We start from the raw sequence: 14,717 nt of genomic DNA on the forward strand, positions 1-14,717 counted from the left end.
TATTGGCGACATAGAAATGTTGTTCCTGTAACAGGAAATCTTGTAGACCGAACATCTCTGGCTACTCTACATTTGTAGCTTGGAAGCTAGTCAGAACTCCCGACGCATCCAATCAACAAGCGAGCCGCTGACATCATCTCAACCCGGCACCTATCGCTAACCCCCTTGCTCACCCGCTAAACTGTTTGTAGGCTCGCTAGTCTGCTGGGGATGTTCCTAAAATAATAGGACTGGTATCTCAAAAAGAATTCAGCAAATACACTATATTAAGGACACGAGTGATGTAATGGAAAGCTAGCAAAAGCTAGTTAATAACATGTAAAACAAACCTAATTTCAGTCAAGTTATGTATAGATAGGACAATCGAAACGACCTACAGTTTTAAAGTGGGATCCGAATCATTGTGCGCCCTAACCGGAGATCGAACCGTTGATTTCTTGATTACAAGGCGTTACCACAACTTCATTGAGAACCCATTCTTTACTCCAAGATACCTATCTGCCAGATGGTATATTTACTCGCGAGAAAGTTATGTAGTATATAAGTGGTAGTATATGTACTCGCGAGAAATTTATGTTGTATATAAGCAGTAGTATATGTATTGGTGTAAAAGTTCTGTATAAGTGGTAAAGATTAGGTTGATCTTGCCCATGATTGGGAAGGACGGAAAACGCATGCTAGTGTGGCAATCTAGCTAGTGTGGCAATCTACCTTCTTGTTTAGAAATAGCAGCGAGTTAGAGTGCGCATCAAATCTCCTGCATATGGCAATAGCCAATAGCAGCGCACTGCAGCGGTGCCATGTCGAAATCTCACACTCAAAAGAGACAGAGTGGTTGAGCGAAACGCCTTGTCACGGAGAACACGGAACATTAGATAATATAACATATATTAAACTTAATGGGAGAAAAGATCATACTTGATTATGCCAGAGGGACTGCCAGGGGCCTCGTCACTCCAACAACTGCCGTCGTTGTCCTCATCGTCACTGACCGCACTACTTTCGCCCTCTGTGTCGTCCTTCAAATTTATTATAATTGGGTCCAAAATTTCGTCCCGATCTATCTCCCTTACAAAATCGTTTTTCTGTAATTGTTGTGCATGTCTAACACAAGCGGCCCATTGTTCTTGTGTTACATTGTCAAGTTCTTCGCTAACAAGTTAACAACACATTTTAATGTGTGGTTCTGTTTTACCCATGTCTCGTCAAGGTAATAAGATAGGTCTCGAATCACCAGACACTCGAATTTCGTGCATTGTACCCTTGACGTAACAATGTCCCTTCTCTCCATCAGAAATTTACTACCGTCGTTGGTTTTCCTGTACTTGAAGCCTTATTGTTTCAATATTCTCAAGGTGGAAGTTCAGCCTTTGTAAGATATTTTATCACGTAAAGAGTAAGTTATCTTTTTGGCAGTAGGAAATTCGCCACGATCGTAAAATTCAAAGACGGTTCTACGAACTACGTCTTTTTCAAAGTCATCTAAGTTTGTCGTTCTTTTCGGTATGTTAATGTATTTTCTAGGTGATTGAAACATTGGAGCAGGCCCCGATCCACAATGTTTTGCCCCCGAACATATCCGAGAAACGGTAGCTTGATTCACACCACACGCTTGAGCTGTTAGAGCCTGGCACTTCTTAAAGTCAATTTTACTTCTCTATTCTTTACTCGAACATTATTTTAAAAACAGGAACGAAGGGAGAGCAAAAAGGATACAATGCAAATACGTTTATAATAACATTGCTTCTACAGAGGGAACGGTATAAGCTACAATCACGCTTGTTTTTCGTACATACTCGCAAATTCATCATCTTTCCATCTGTTGAACTACTGACACTTGAAATAATCTATTTATATCCGAGCGCCAGGTACACGATTTGGTAGCGAGGTGAAACAGGTTCTGAACTAGGCAACGCCGCACGTCTGTGATTCACTGGTGCTGTTCAGCCGTTCAAGGCCATATGCAGGAGATTTGACGCGCACTTTAGTTAGTTATTTAACATAAAAGCTGACTAGTTACTTTCCAATTACGAAATTAAGAATTACCTTTGGAGTTACTTTCCTCGGCGATTTCGCATGGAAGGAAAATTTCTTTAGTCAGAATCATCGCAAGGAGTGGATGAATGAGTTGAGTGGAGTGTCCAAGGGCGATTGGTAAGGGACGTAACCCCTCCCCCTTTGGCCTAGTTAAAAAAAGAAGAAAAAGAACGTGAAAGACAGGATAATATGGCAAAATGGGGGCTGACTACTAAAAAAAAGTACACTTAACCCTTCCCCTTTTCGAAAATCTTGGGCACACCACTGGGTGAGTGTTAGTTCTGACAGAAACCTGTGGTACTGTAACTTTAATGATCGAAACTGCACATGCACCCCAATAGTATTCTTTCTTACTGCCAATTTTGCCTTTCTCTGAAAAGAATAATTCTGATAGGTAAAAGTTTGCTGGGATGAGGCAGGGGGTGATGAATTATATTTTCTATCCATGCTTAGATATATCTATTAATGGGGTGTAAGGGATGACCTTTACAGAACACAGTGCGCCCTGGTAATTGCAGTCTTGCAGGCTAACGAGGCGCTGGCGTTTGGACTCACGGCCAGTATAATCCCCTGGGGGGGGTCGTGTTATATCCTGTCCATATCCGTTTATGATTGTTCCTTCATACAATCCATCTTATCATCATTCATGTTCGCGATTAGCCAAAAGTGGCAGACAAGCGAAGTAAAATAAAATAACATGGAATGTTCGCCTCTGTCTATCAGTCGCAATTCGAAATTTAAGTTATGCGCAGTTTAACTTCAGAAGAAATTCACATTCTGCATGGCGACGGACAGTTGATTATAATTCTTGCGAAAACAACATGATAATAATTATCAATCAATTTGCCAAGTTTCGTAAACTTTCCATGAATAGCACAAGAATACGACGACAACCAAATGGTCAACTTTGGGTGACACGACATGGCCGCCGTCAACTGTTCTTACCAGACCGTGCAGTTCGAAGCTCTCAGATCTGTGGGAACAAAAAACAGCAAGGCAGAACTGGACGAGAATATAGCATCGGGTCCATAACGATCAGAGGATTTGTGGAGAAACGACAATTAATGCGAGAAAAAACGATTAGGATAATTTTTACAACACTTTTCCCCTGGCTTCAATCCAAGCTTGGCCTTTAATCTCAGGGGTTAAGAGGAGGTCACGGTGAATTTTGAGATATTCCGAAGATTCTTCTCACATTTAGTTGGCTGTCGGATGTTGTGCCAGATCGAACTGCAGCTATCATGTGTGAACACGGACACTCAGATTCAACGGCCGTGAAGGCGCTACCCCAAGATTCCAAAGTGCAGAGCGAGCCTTCGACATGTCGCCAGAAGAAGAACAGATTGGAAAACAAAGGTATGTTGAAGACCAGCCTGCTAAGATATCCACACTGAATGAAGCTCTGCTGTTACCAATTAATTCTAGAACTAGGGCGAAAGGGGTTGGTGGTAAGTTCTTGCGAGAAGTGACTTATGTTGACAATTACCGTGATAATAATTGTATTTTGTTCAAGAAGAAATCTCTCAATTCGTTAAAAAAAATAACAATAATAATAATAATAAAGTAGAAAAGAATCGTGTGGGAGTCCCTCTCTCTGGGACTATTAAGGATATATTTTATGACTTTGGGATATCTAAGTAGGGCATTTGATGATTTTACATTTTCTAAAAAAAAAAGAGTTAAAGATTGCTTGAATATATTGTTGTAATCCCGTTAAAAAGCGTTATGTAGAAATGAAAAGCGCAGGCTGGACAAGGACTCGAACACTAGTGTCTGTCATACTGTGCCATTGCTGAGCAGCCTGATTTTTCGCTATCGCAGTTCCTTTGGCTGGCTTGGTAGAGCAATGTCAAGGTATGCCAAAGACGCGGATTCGAGCATTTCGCTGAAGTTTCTATATAGTACATCTCCTGTGTGTGCCAAATCGTAAAATTTTAGAACATTTTGAGCATTTTTAACAGTGTTCTGCAAGTCAGTGTCATTTTCTTGTGTGTTTTATTTTGAGATTTTTCCTTATTGAACACTTTTGCTAGTAATGTTTGTCCACCACACAAGCAAACATTTCCAGGAAGCAAAGTAGACCTGTAGTAATAGCTCCTACCCCTATTTCCCAAGGATTGTCAGGTGAAAACTTTTTTTTTGCTTTCAGTATTCTCCAGTTGTTTCAGTGGAATTAGAGAGGAACCTCTCCATTCACGAAGTCTTTACTACGTACTTACTAGCAAACAACAGACCATTCTTTTATATTTGAGAATCTCCGCCAAGTGTTCATATCTCACTTTAATTCGTATTTATTATGAAAGACACTGAATTTAATACATTTGTCATTTCTGAACTCATATCCCTAACACATATACAGGGTGTCGCAAAACTCTTTCAACAACGCTTGGGAGCTGGTAGATATCATAAAAACAAGTAACTTTTCCCTATAAAGTTTACCTCGAAAGCGATTAGTTTGTGTGCTATAAGCGCTTAAAGTCTATCCTGTACGTATGCAACCCAACACAGCAAACGCTTGCTCTGACATAACTAGCAGGGGCGCGTGGCAGGGTTGCCACTAGCGTTCCTCGTTAAGAGAGACGACTTAAAAACAACAACTTGGGAGTCTTGCCTGAGCAAAATCCAAAACATTAATGATATGATACTTGCGATGTTGTAAGAAGGATTCACAGTATTTATAAACTGACCAAAACAAATAATGGGCAGACTGAAATTCAAGATTACTCATTCTAAAATATCTCCATAATTGATTGATTGATTTGGTTTATTTTAATTCGCTTTTCTGCCACCTTTGGCTAATCGCGAAGATGAGGATGATATGATGAAATAACAAATGACACCAATGTCTAGACCAGGATTTAAACCCGAGACACCTGGCGCCGTAGCGAGCTGTGCTAACCACATCACCACGGAGTGTTTCGTACATCATGCAATATCAACAATTGCAAGGGACACGTGATATAGGGGAAATCCACGAACGAACAAATGTAAGCATGATGTGTTTGCTGCCTCGTTTCGAACACGCAGACTGTAATGTAGAAATGTTCAGCGAAAAATGCAGACTCGACTAGGACTCGAACCCGGGTTATTACAATTTATTTGAAAATTATTCCTATCTGTAATAGCGTTATTGCTAATCGTGTTTGTCTCATAAGGAAATAATTGCGAGGCTCTTTTAATTTAATGATTGATTGATTCATTGCTTGATTGGTTTGCTTTATTTTACTTAGCTGTTTGTGGCACTTTTGGCTAATTTACGAAGATGGTGATGAGTAATGATATGATTAAATTGATGAATGGACACTCAGAAACATACATGCCCAAGCCGGGATTCGAACCCAAGACCCCTAGCTTATTTTAGAAAACAGTGGCAACCTATAAATTTTACCGACAACTGATACGTATGCATGTAAGAAAAATTATGTGTTTTAAAAATTGGTATCAAGAAAATTCCAACGATTATTTGCAATACTAGGAACATGCGATTTAAAAACTTTCTCTCCCCCTCTCTCTCTCTCTCTTTCTCTCTCTCTCTATCTCTCTCTCTCTCTTTCTCTCCACTCAAACTGGTTAATCTTGAATGCTCTATTAAAGAAGTTGTAGGAAGAAATTAATATTTCATTGAAAGGAATTACATTGAGTTCGGTGCATACTTACTGCCTGTACTAGTTTGTTCTGCACTTCACGATATCATTTGATATTGGTACATCAAGAGAAATCCTCGTAATTTACACTCTTTTCATGTGTGCGAATTAGTTTTATCATTTTGTGTCTTTGCTTTGCATTCTTATCATGGAACATGAAAAAAAATTATCAAAAGGAAACCATTGAGTACACGTCATAAATTGTACATATTTATCATTCATTGTAGCAACTTGATATCAACATTGAAATGTAAGAGTAATATTTTCGGAAGGCACCAAAATGTCAACTTTTAGTTCACCCTGGAAACAACGTTTTGTAGCAAACGAGCGAGATTCTGACATCTAGATGAATTTCCGGAATAATTCGTGTGAATTTATCTTATTCCTATTGTACGTATAAGTATATTTCCTACACTTTCGGGCAAATAGTAAATACGAGGACATAAGATCCAGTGACATTTTTGTCCAGGTCGGAACTCGTGTCCGGAACATTCGGTAGAGAGGGATCATGTGTTGATCACTAAACGTACTCAGTCACCGAAGTGGCTCAAGAATATTCATCTGCCGGTGATTTTTGTTTCTTTTCAGCCTGCTTTTTATAACGAACTCGATTTGCAATAGCGCTAGTTCACTTTATTTCTAATAAATAAATTATAATAACATTACAGTCTCCGTGTTCGAAACGAGGCAGCAAACACATCATGCTTACTTTTGTTCGTTCGTGGATTTCCCCTATATCACGTGTCCCTTGCAATTGTTGATATTGCATGATGTACGAAACACTCCGTGGTGATGTGGTTAGCACAGCTCGCTACGGCGCCAGGTGTCTCGGGTTTAAATCCTGGTCTAGACATTGGTGTCATTTGTTATTTCATCATATCATCCTCATCTTCGCGATTAGCCAAAGGTGGCAGAAAAGCGAATTAAAATAAACCAAATCAATCAATCAATTATGGAGATATTTTAGAATGAGTAATCTTGAATTTCAGTCTGCCCATTATTTGTTTTGGTCAGTTTATAAATACTGTGAATCCTTCTTACAACATCGCAAGTATCATATCATTAATGTTTTGGATTTTGCTCAGGCAAGACTCCCAAGTTGTTGTTTTTAAGTCGTCTCTCTTAACGAGGAACGCTAGTGGCAACCCTGCCACGCGCCCCTGCTAGTTATGTCAGAGCAAGCGTTTGCTGTGTTGGGTTGCATACGTACAGGATAGACTTTAAGCGCTTATAGCACAGAAACTAAGCGCTTTCGAGGTAAACTTTATAGGGAAAAGTTACTTGTTTTTATGATATCTACCAGCTCCCAAGCGTTGTTTAAAGGGTTTTGCGACACCCTGTGTATATGAAGTTGAAGCATCCACATTTCCGTGAGTATCGCATAGGAAAATAAAATAAGACATTTACAAAAATTGTCATGGATATATTACATGAATTTTCCCCCGATGTCTTCTTGTCAGGTATCGATTTGTAAACCAAAGTCTTGCAATTATGTTAATTGCAAAATTTGGGTTTACAAAGCGTCACCTGTTGGGAATAAAAAGCTTTTTAAAAAACTACAGTAAAATGCAGTTATATTTAATAAGACGAATTCATAAAATTCAAGTTGTAAATACCTGTTCAGTACAACATTTCGGTAATGTCCATGCTTCCACCGTTGACACAACTTGTTTCCCGCGAAAATAATTTACTAATTGTATTTTCTTCAAACACCCTTTCTTTATCATATTTCAAAATTATTAAATTTATACAACAATGGCCGTTTTCCGAGCATGGTCACATACGTATATTCAGAAATAATGGGTGAGTTTCAGTTTAGCAGCGTAAGGATGGTACAATTTTTTTAGAAGTTATAATTTAATTTTTACTATTTATTTATTATAATAAATACTTTTGAAATATTACCAATACAAATTCCTCTCTACAATTTGGTTTTTGACTTGCGATTGATTTAGTTTATTTTACTTCGTATTTCTGGCACTTTTGGCTAATCGCGAAGGTGAGAATAGATGATGGAATTGATGAAAGGACAGTTACAAAGAACACCAATGTCCAGGCCGGGATTCGAATCCAGGACCCCTGGCGTCGTAGCGCGCTATGCTAACCACTCCGCCACGGAGGCAGTCCACAATTTGGATATAAATTTTGGCTTGATGTAGACATTGATTATATCTATCACAATATAATTCTTACAATTAAGGTAGTTAGAATTTGGTATTTTTAAAACTGTAGTGTGTGTGTGTGTGTGTGTGTGTGTGATATAATCTCGTAACTTTTTAAGCAATGTAATGTTTTGATCAATTTTGAGATCTTATTTCTTCCATTATCCAATTAGTGCAAAATGTTTACTAAACCAATGGAAGGGGTTTGGACCCGACCTTCCCTTCGGCGTCCGTCGCGGAATGGTTAGCACTACTGGCGCGCTACGACGCCAGAGGTCCCAGGTTCGAATCCCGGCCTGGGCATGTGTGTTCTTTGTGAGTGTTATTTCATCAATTTCATTATATCATCACTCATCTTCACCATTAGCCAGAAGTGCCAAAAAAAATTAACACAATCAATCAAACCGACCTTCCCTAATATACGGCCATGTTTTCGAGGGCTCGTAGCGTAGAAACGAGGCAACGAACAAGACATTATAAGTAATAATAATAATAACTTATTACTAAGAAAGGTTGCTCTTGATGTACTTTACACGCTGTAAAAGTTTGTTGTAGTGATACATAAGCCATTAATGTAATGCATGTGCTATATTCACCCTCTATATGGAGCATGTATTATAGTTACAAAATTAATTTACGACGTGCACGCACATAATGCATAAACAAAATAACGTAGAGGTCAACTTAAAGGTCACCATTTAAGTAAACAACTGCCTACTTAAGACACATCCCAAAGCCGCCATTTCTAAATGATAACGAAGCAACAATTGAACGGAAAGAGAATCCTGTGATGACGTATTTCTGTGAACACAAAGCAAATTATCTGAATTATATTAAACCGAGTAGGACATAGGGAGACAGAAAAACAAATAGTCTCCGAGATATGATAGCTGCATTTCCCTTCATTAATCAAACTGGTGTCAACGAACTTGAAAAGCACGTGATCGTTCCTATCAGAATTTTACTAAAAATAAGCAAAACGAGATCTCGAATAGAAGCTGGTGTTCTTGCATGTGATGAAGAGTGTAATTGTACTATCATTTTACATTTGTTTTTATTATTTTCTCAACGTTAAAGTACAGAGATAATTAATACAATTACATGTGAACCTTATATCAATGAGTCTTGTTGGTGTTTCCAAACATTGCTATCAGCAGAATTTCTTTGCAGATACGATTTTTCACAAAACTGGAATGGCCCCACCAAAAAACAGCTTTGACTTTATAATTTTGTTATTTTGGCTCGTAATTATCAGCAAAAAGAAGCTATTTACTGCACATTGACTGTTTTGGTTTATTTTTCATCTCTTTTTTGCTAATTTTGGATAATCGGGGAGATGAAAATAATGAATATCATGAAGGAACGTTCACAACGAACACTCATGCTAAGCTGGGATTCTAACGCGGGACCTGTGGTGTCGTAGTGCCTCCCCCCCCGAAAGTCGGCTTATGGAACATTGCAACATGCCATGAAGGCATATGGAGAGGGGGGTAGGCACATACATGATCTCGGGATTTTTTAAAGTGATGTGATCAGCACCACGTTCCGGCCATCTAACTCGCTGGATGTTCGTATAAATACTACACATAACACTATTTCTATGTAAACAGTTCTGACTAACTTGTTGCTAAAATGAGAAAATGAGCCACAGCAAGAAACTACGATAAGATACGTGTGTTTTTATGAGCAGCCACAACCTTTTTTTTAAATCCAAAGATTTTGCAAGCTCTTCAAAGGACAGAACAGATAAGGCACTCAACCTCTCATCACAAATTACATTTCGAAGGTTTGTTGCAAGCAACCGTTGATGAGCATATGGACATTTCAATAACACAAAGCTTATAAAGTCCGTAAAACGAAATTTTGAATGTTTCAATCATTACAAGCAGCTGCTGAGGGTCTTCATTTTGGCTTCCATTCTGGCTCATAGTGTGCCATGACTCTAAACTGTCCAAATCACAACAGTAGGGAGCGTATAAAGATTGTAGCTTTTCGTGCTTCAGAAAAGTGGCACTCATCAAATAAGCTAAAATCCCCTTGAATAGAAACTGTATTAATGATACCATTTTCTTTTCCATGATGAAATATTTTACTTTTCTTGTTCAACGACTGGAATTCAGAACATAGGGCTAAAAATGGGGAGGATGTGAGAAATATCTTCCACTTAGGACGTGACACTCTCAAGGAATAAAAATATTTTCACTACAAATCCACCTCCACTACGAGACAAATATATTGACATAAAATCAATGAATACATGTAGAGTGCGCGTCAAATCTCCTGCATATGGCCTTGAACGGCTGAACAGCACCAGCGAATCACAGACGTGCGGCGTTGCCTAGTTCAGAACCTGTTTCACCTCGCTATTAAATCGTGTACCTGGCGCTCGGATATAAATAGATTATTTCAAGTGTCAGTAGTTCAACAGATGGAAAGATGATGAATTTGCGAGTATGTACGAAAAACAAGCGTGATTGTAGCTTATACCGTTCCCTCTGTAGAAGCAATGTTATTATAAACGTATTTGCATTGTATCCTTTTTGCTCTCCCTTCGTTCCTGTTTTTAAAATAATGTTCGAGTGAAGAATAGAGAAGTAAAATTGACTTTAAGAAGTGCCAGGCTCTAACAGCTCAAGCGTGTGGTGTGAATCAAGCTACCGTTTCTCGGATATGTTCGGGGGCAAAACATTGTGGATCGGGGCCTGCTCCAATGTTTCAATCACCTAGAAAATACATTAACGTACCGAAAAGAAGACAAACTTAGATGACTTTGAAAAAGACGTAGTTCGTAGAACCGTCTTTGAATTTTACGATCGTGGCGAATTTCCTACTGCCAAAAAGATAACTTACTCTTTACGTGATAAAATATCTTACAAAGGCTGAACTTCCACCTTCAGAATATTGAAACAATAAGGCTTCAAGTACAGGAAAACCAACGACGGTAGTAAATTTCTGATGGAGAGAAGTGCCATTGTTACGTCAAGGGTAAAATTCCTTCGTACAATGCACGAAATTCGACTGTCTGGTGATTTGAGACCAATCTTTTGCCTTGATGAGACATGGGTAAAACAGAACCACACATTAAAATGTGTTATTAACTTGTTAACGAAGAACTTGACAATGTAACACAAGAACAATGGGCTGCTTGTGTTAGACATGCACAACAATTACAGGAAAACGATTTTGTAAGGGAGATAGATCGGGACGAAATTCTGGACCCAATTATAATAAATTTGAAGGACGACAAAGAGGGCGAAAGTAGTGCGGTCAGTGACGATGAGGACAACGACACCAGTTGTTGGAGTGACGAGGAGCCCCTGGCAGTCCCTCTGGCATAATCAAGTATGATCTTTTCTCCCATTGAGTTTAATATATGTTATATTATCTAATGTTCCTTGCTCTCCGTGACAAGGCGCTTCGCTCAACCACTCTGTCTCTTTTGAGTGTGAGATTTCGACATGGCACCGCTGCAGTGCGCTGCTATTGGCTATCGCCATATGCAGGAGATTTGACGCGCACTTCTAAGCAAGCGTCAAGCTAAGTTTGCAGCAGGTTTTATGTATCAATCCGCGCGAGAACTGAGCTCAGAATCTTCTGTGCCAGTCCAGTGATGCCAAAAGCAGGGAAATTTCCCTCGGCACAGGGAAATTTGAGGGTGAAAAGGGAAATTTAATGAAAATAGCTAAAAAAAACAGGGAAATTTAAACTCACATTTTCGTTTCATTCTTTTAAAAAGTTCGAAAAGATATTTTTTTTATTCAAATGAATAGTTACCAACAGTGACACTTTTCAGTAAGCTTTCTTTCTCCCTGTTATAGATGACCTTGACCGGTCAGTCTTATATTTGTCGCGTTTCCTAGAAAGGCCTCAATGCACGAGCAGCGCTGCACCTGGAAAGAATTTGGGACGGGATTTTCATTTTTTTTTCTTGTTCCGTCCATCATTTCAGAACGTGTCTTAGTGGCTGTGTGTGTGACTTTGTGTGTCCTGTGCTGTTGCAAGGAGAATGAAAGAGGTGACTGATAGGAAGCTACATGCAACTCCCAAAAAGGTTTAGAAAACGTCGTGGGGATTTATCTGCGGATGAAAAGTTATCTGGGAAACATGTGAAAAAAATTGTATTGAGTGGCTGCCCATTACTTCGCACTTTTATGATTTTCAAAAATATTTAATAATAATAATAATAATAATAAAGTTTGTTCCTCAGGCAAAACAGGCGTCAAAAGAAAAATATTAACAGCAGGCCCCTAGCTAAGCTTTCACAATGGGTGGGTTTCAAAGTCCGACAATCATTGCACCGCAGACGAATTTTTTTTTGGTTTGGGGATTTTTTCAATACATTAGTGTTTTATTTTAAAATTCAAATATTTATTTTAGGATAATTATATTATGAAACTATGATCAGTTTCTAGTATTTTATTCAATGGGCGGTTTGAACCCACTAAACCGCCTTATATACGGTCCTGATTAACAGTTATAGTAATACAAAGATACAGCTTCAGATATGTTTTGAAAATCGAGGGAAATTTAGGTCGAAAAAGGGAAATTTTACACTGGTAAAAGAGAAATTTTGCATTCGGAGATTGGCAACACTGTGCCAGTCTTGCCTCAACCGCCGAGCTGCTTACATCGTAGACACTGAGAAAATCCACAGTATTCCCAACCGCAGAACACATCAAAACCCGCATGCATGTCAAGCGGAATGTATTTTTGCTTCTTTTTGTCTCCTGAAACATAAAATTTTAGAAGTGCTTTCTGCGCATAGATTATTTAATAAATGTGTCATTACTTAATATAAATGCGAAATAACTTCTAAACATGAGAGCATGTGTGTATATTTCGAGCACGCAAAAAGAAAAAGAAACAAAGATAAAAGTAAACAACGATAGTCCCCTCTTGAATTAATGACAAGTTATTGTTTTTGGTTTAGAAAGAAATACATTTATGAAAAACTTGGTTGCTTCGTTCGCAATATATCCGTTACTGTAAGACACACGCACTTCAAGTTATACCAGCAAAAAAAAGCATGATTTGTTATTTTTGGCAATCAGGTGCATTGTCTGCTGCTATTACTCTGGTTTCAATTTATGAATCACTTCACTAAACCAGGATTCAACTCTTGGTCTGTCCATTTCTTGCTGATAATATGCACCTTCAACAAAGACTTCATTGCCGCCAGTGGGTGAAACAATAAGCCTCCCCCTTCCCCTCTTCTTTTCTCGTCGGTTTCTTCAGCCCTGGCGGTGGTGTCCTTCAATGTAGGCCCCCGCCCCCTCCCCCCACCGAGTTAAAGCACGTCTCGTCCAAATACGTAATAAACATGTTTCTTATCACGGCGATATCTTTTAATACCGCGGAGATTCTTTTGTCGTCAAACAACAATCAGTCGTGTCCTCTTCCTAAACTTAAACCGCAAATCATTCAGCACCCGTGATACAGTTCGTGCACACATTGACGGCAATTCACCTCACGCCCTGTTTTACTTTGATCATGTTGTCGTAAGGAGGATTATGCATTTAAAATAACTTGCTTGATTTGAAGAGCTTTTCCCTTCCGATGAAGCCCAAAATAACACTCGGGTAAAACCGCGAGCTGAACAGGAGACCTCGATTCAGCCATTCTCGCCGCTGTATAGCACCATTATTAATCAATTACATCACAATAAACATAGGGTTAAAATAGTGGGATGTGCAACACTGGTATCACGGATTCCACGCGCTCTGCAACGTATTCAGTCTTGCTCGACTCGCTCTTGATCTTCAGCGATTCTTCAGCGCAATACAAACTCCAGTTGGCGAATCTGCGGATCCTAGTTCGTCTGCACGGTGATTGCAACCGATCAAATACATATCTGCTAATGGGTGTATTATTTTGTCTGTATTTTACAAATTAAATAACTGTTTTCTTGCAAGTATGCAGTTTTGTCGGAATAGAGCCCGTCTCAGTGGAACTATATTCTGCGCGCACGTTTGGATCTACATATGCTATAACCTGCTGCAAAGTTGACTTGAGGTTTGGCTTAGTTGCAACTCTTGCACTGGGCATTTTGGTTAGTGAAGTGACTGCTGAAGATTATAGTTTTATTTCAGAATATATCATGCTCTGAATATTGATCAGAATTGGATCAATTGTTTTATGAGATGTGCTTCAAAGATTGATTCTTCTGCACGGAATCAAGTTTCGCCACTTTGACGGTACTGCAGAAATTATTTTCTAACATCATAAATAATAACCCAAGGCTCGACAGCCCTCGAAAGGGCCTAGGCCTATCTCCCGACTGCCAGTCTCTCTCCCACAATCCTACCTAGAGGTGTGGAGTTCTTCAACCGGTAATGGGGTGACAAAACATCACAAGTGATAATTAGGCCTAGGCCTGCGAAGAATGAAATTTGCCCAAGCGTCCTGATTTTTGCATCGCATGCAAAAATGTTTACTTCATTGGATTTGTATTAAGATCCACTATGTACACAGATTGGGACGAGACCTCCACCGCGGATCGAACCCGGGACCCCTTAATTTCAAGGCAGCAGCATTGCTACTAGTAGATAACCAGGGCAGGGAAGTTCCAGTTTTAATATTTCCAATTCTTAACATTTAAGAATTAGTTACTTTCTGTACTCTTTGATTTCTTAACGTCCTATTTCTCCCTCTTGAATATTTGCAACGATAAGGATAGATATAACGATGAAAACAATGAGAGAACATCGATAACACTCATACCATTGTCGGTACTCGAATGAGGAACTAACAAACAGAAAATAACATTGACGGCTCTTTAGATGTTGAACGTTGTCCTACTTAAAAACATTCATTTTACACATCTGTTAGATTTATTCAGAAATATAGCAATACGATTTATGGAGCCTAATAATGT

At 39.0% G+C, this 14,717-nt stretch overlaps 1 protein-coding gene across 2 annotated transcripts in view; it reads left to right on the top strand.

Annotated features, from left to right (window-relative positions):
• The first annotated feature begins 2,964 nt into the window (after positions 1-2,964).
• Positions 2,965-14,717, top strand: part of LOC145986650 (scavenger receptor class B member 1-like) — an 89,464-nt gene continuing 77,711 nt past the window's right edge. The window contains exon 1 of one of the 2 annotated variants that reach the window (XM_083120921.1): positions 2,965-3,485. In XM_083120921.1, the coding sequence (XP_082977047.1) occupies positions 3,359-3,485 (127 nt within the window). In that variant the 5' untranslated portion in view covers positions 2,965-3,358. The remainder of the gene's footprint in view (positions 3,486-14,717) is intronic. The other variant, XM_083120922.1, reaches the window with a different exon arrangement.

Source organism: Lepisma saccharinum, chromosome 4 (assembly GCF_977018435.1).
Source record: "Lepisma saccharinum chromosome 4, izLepSacc3.1, whole genome shotgun sequence".
Lineage (NCBI taxonomy): Eukaryota > Metazoa > Arthropoda > Insecta > Zygentoma > Lepismatidae > Lepisma > Lepisma saccharinum.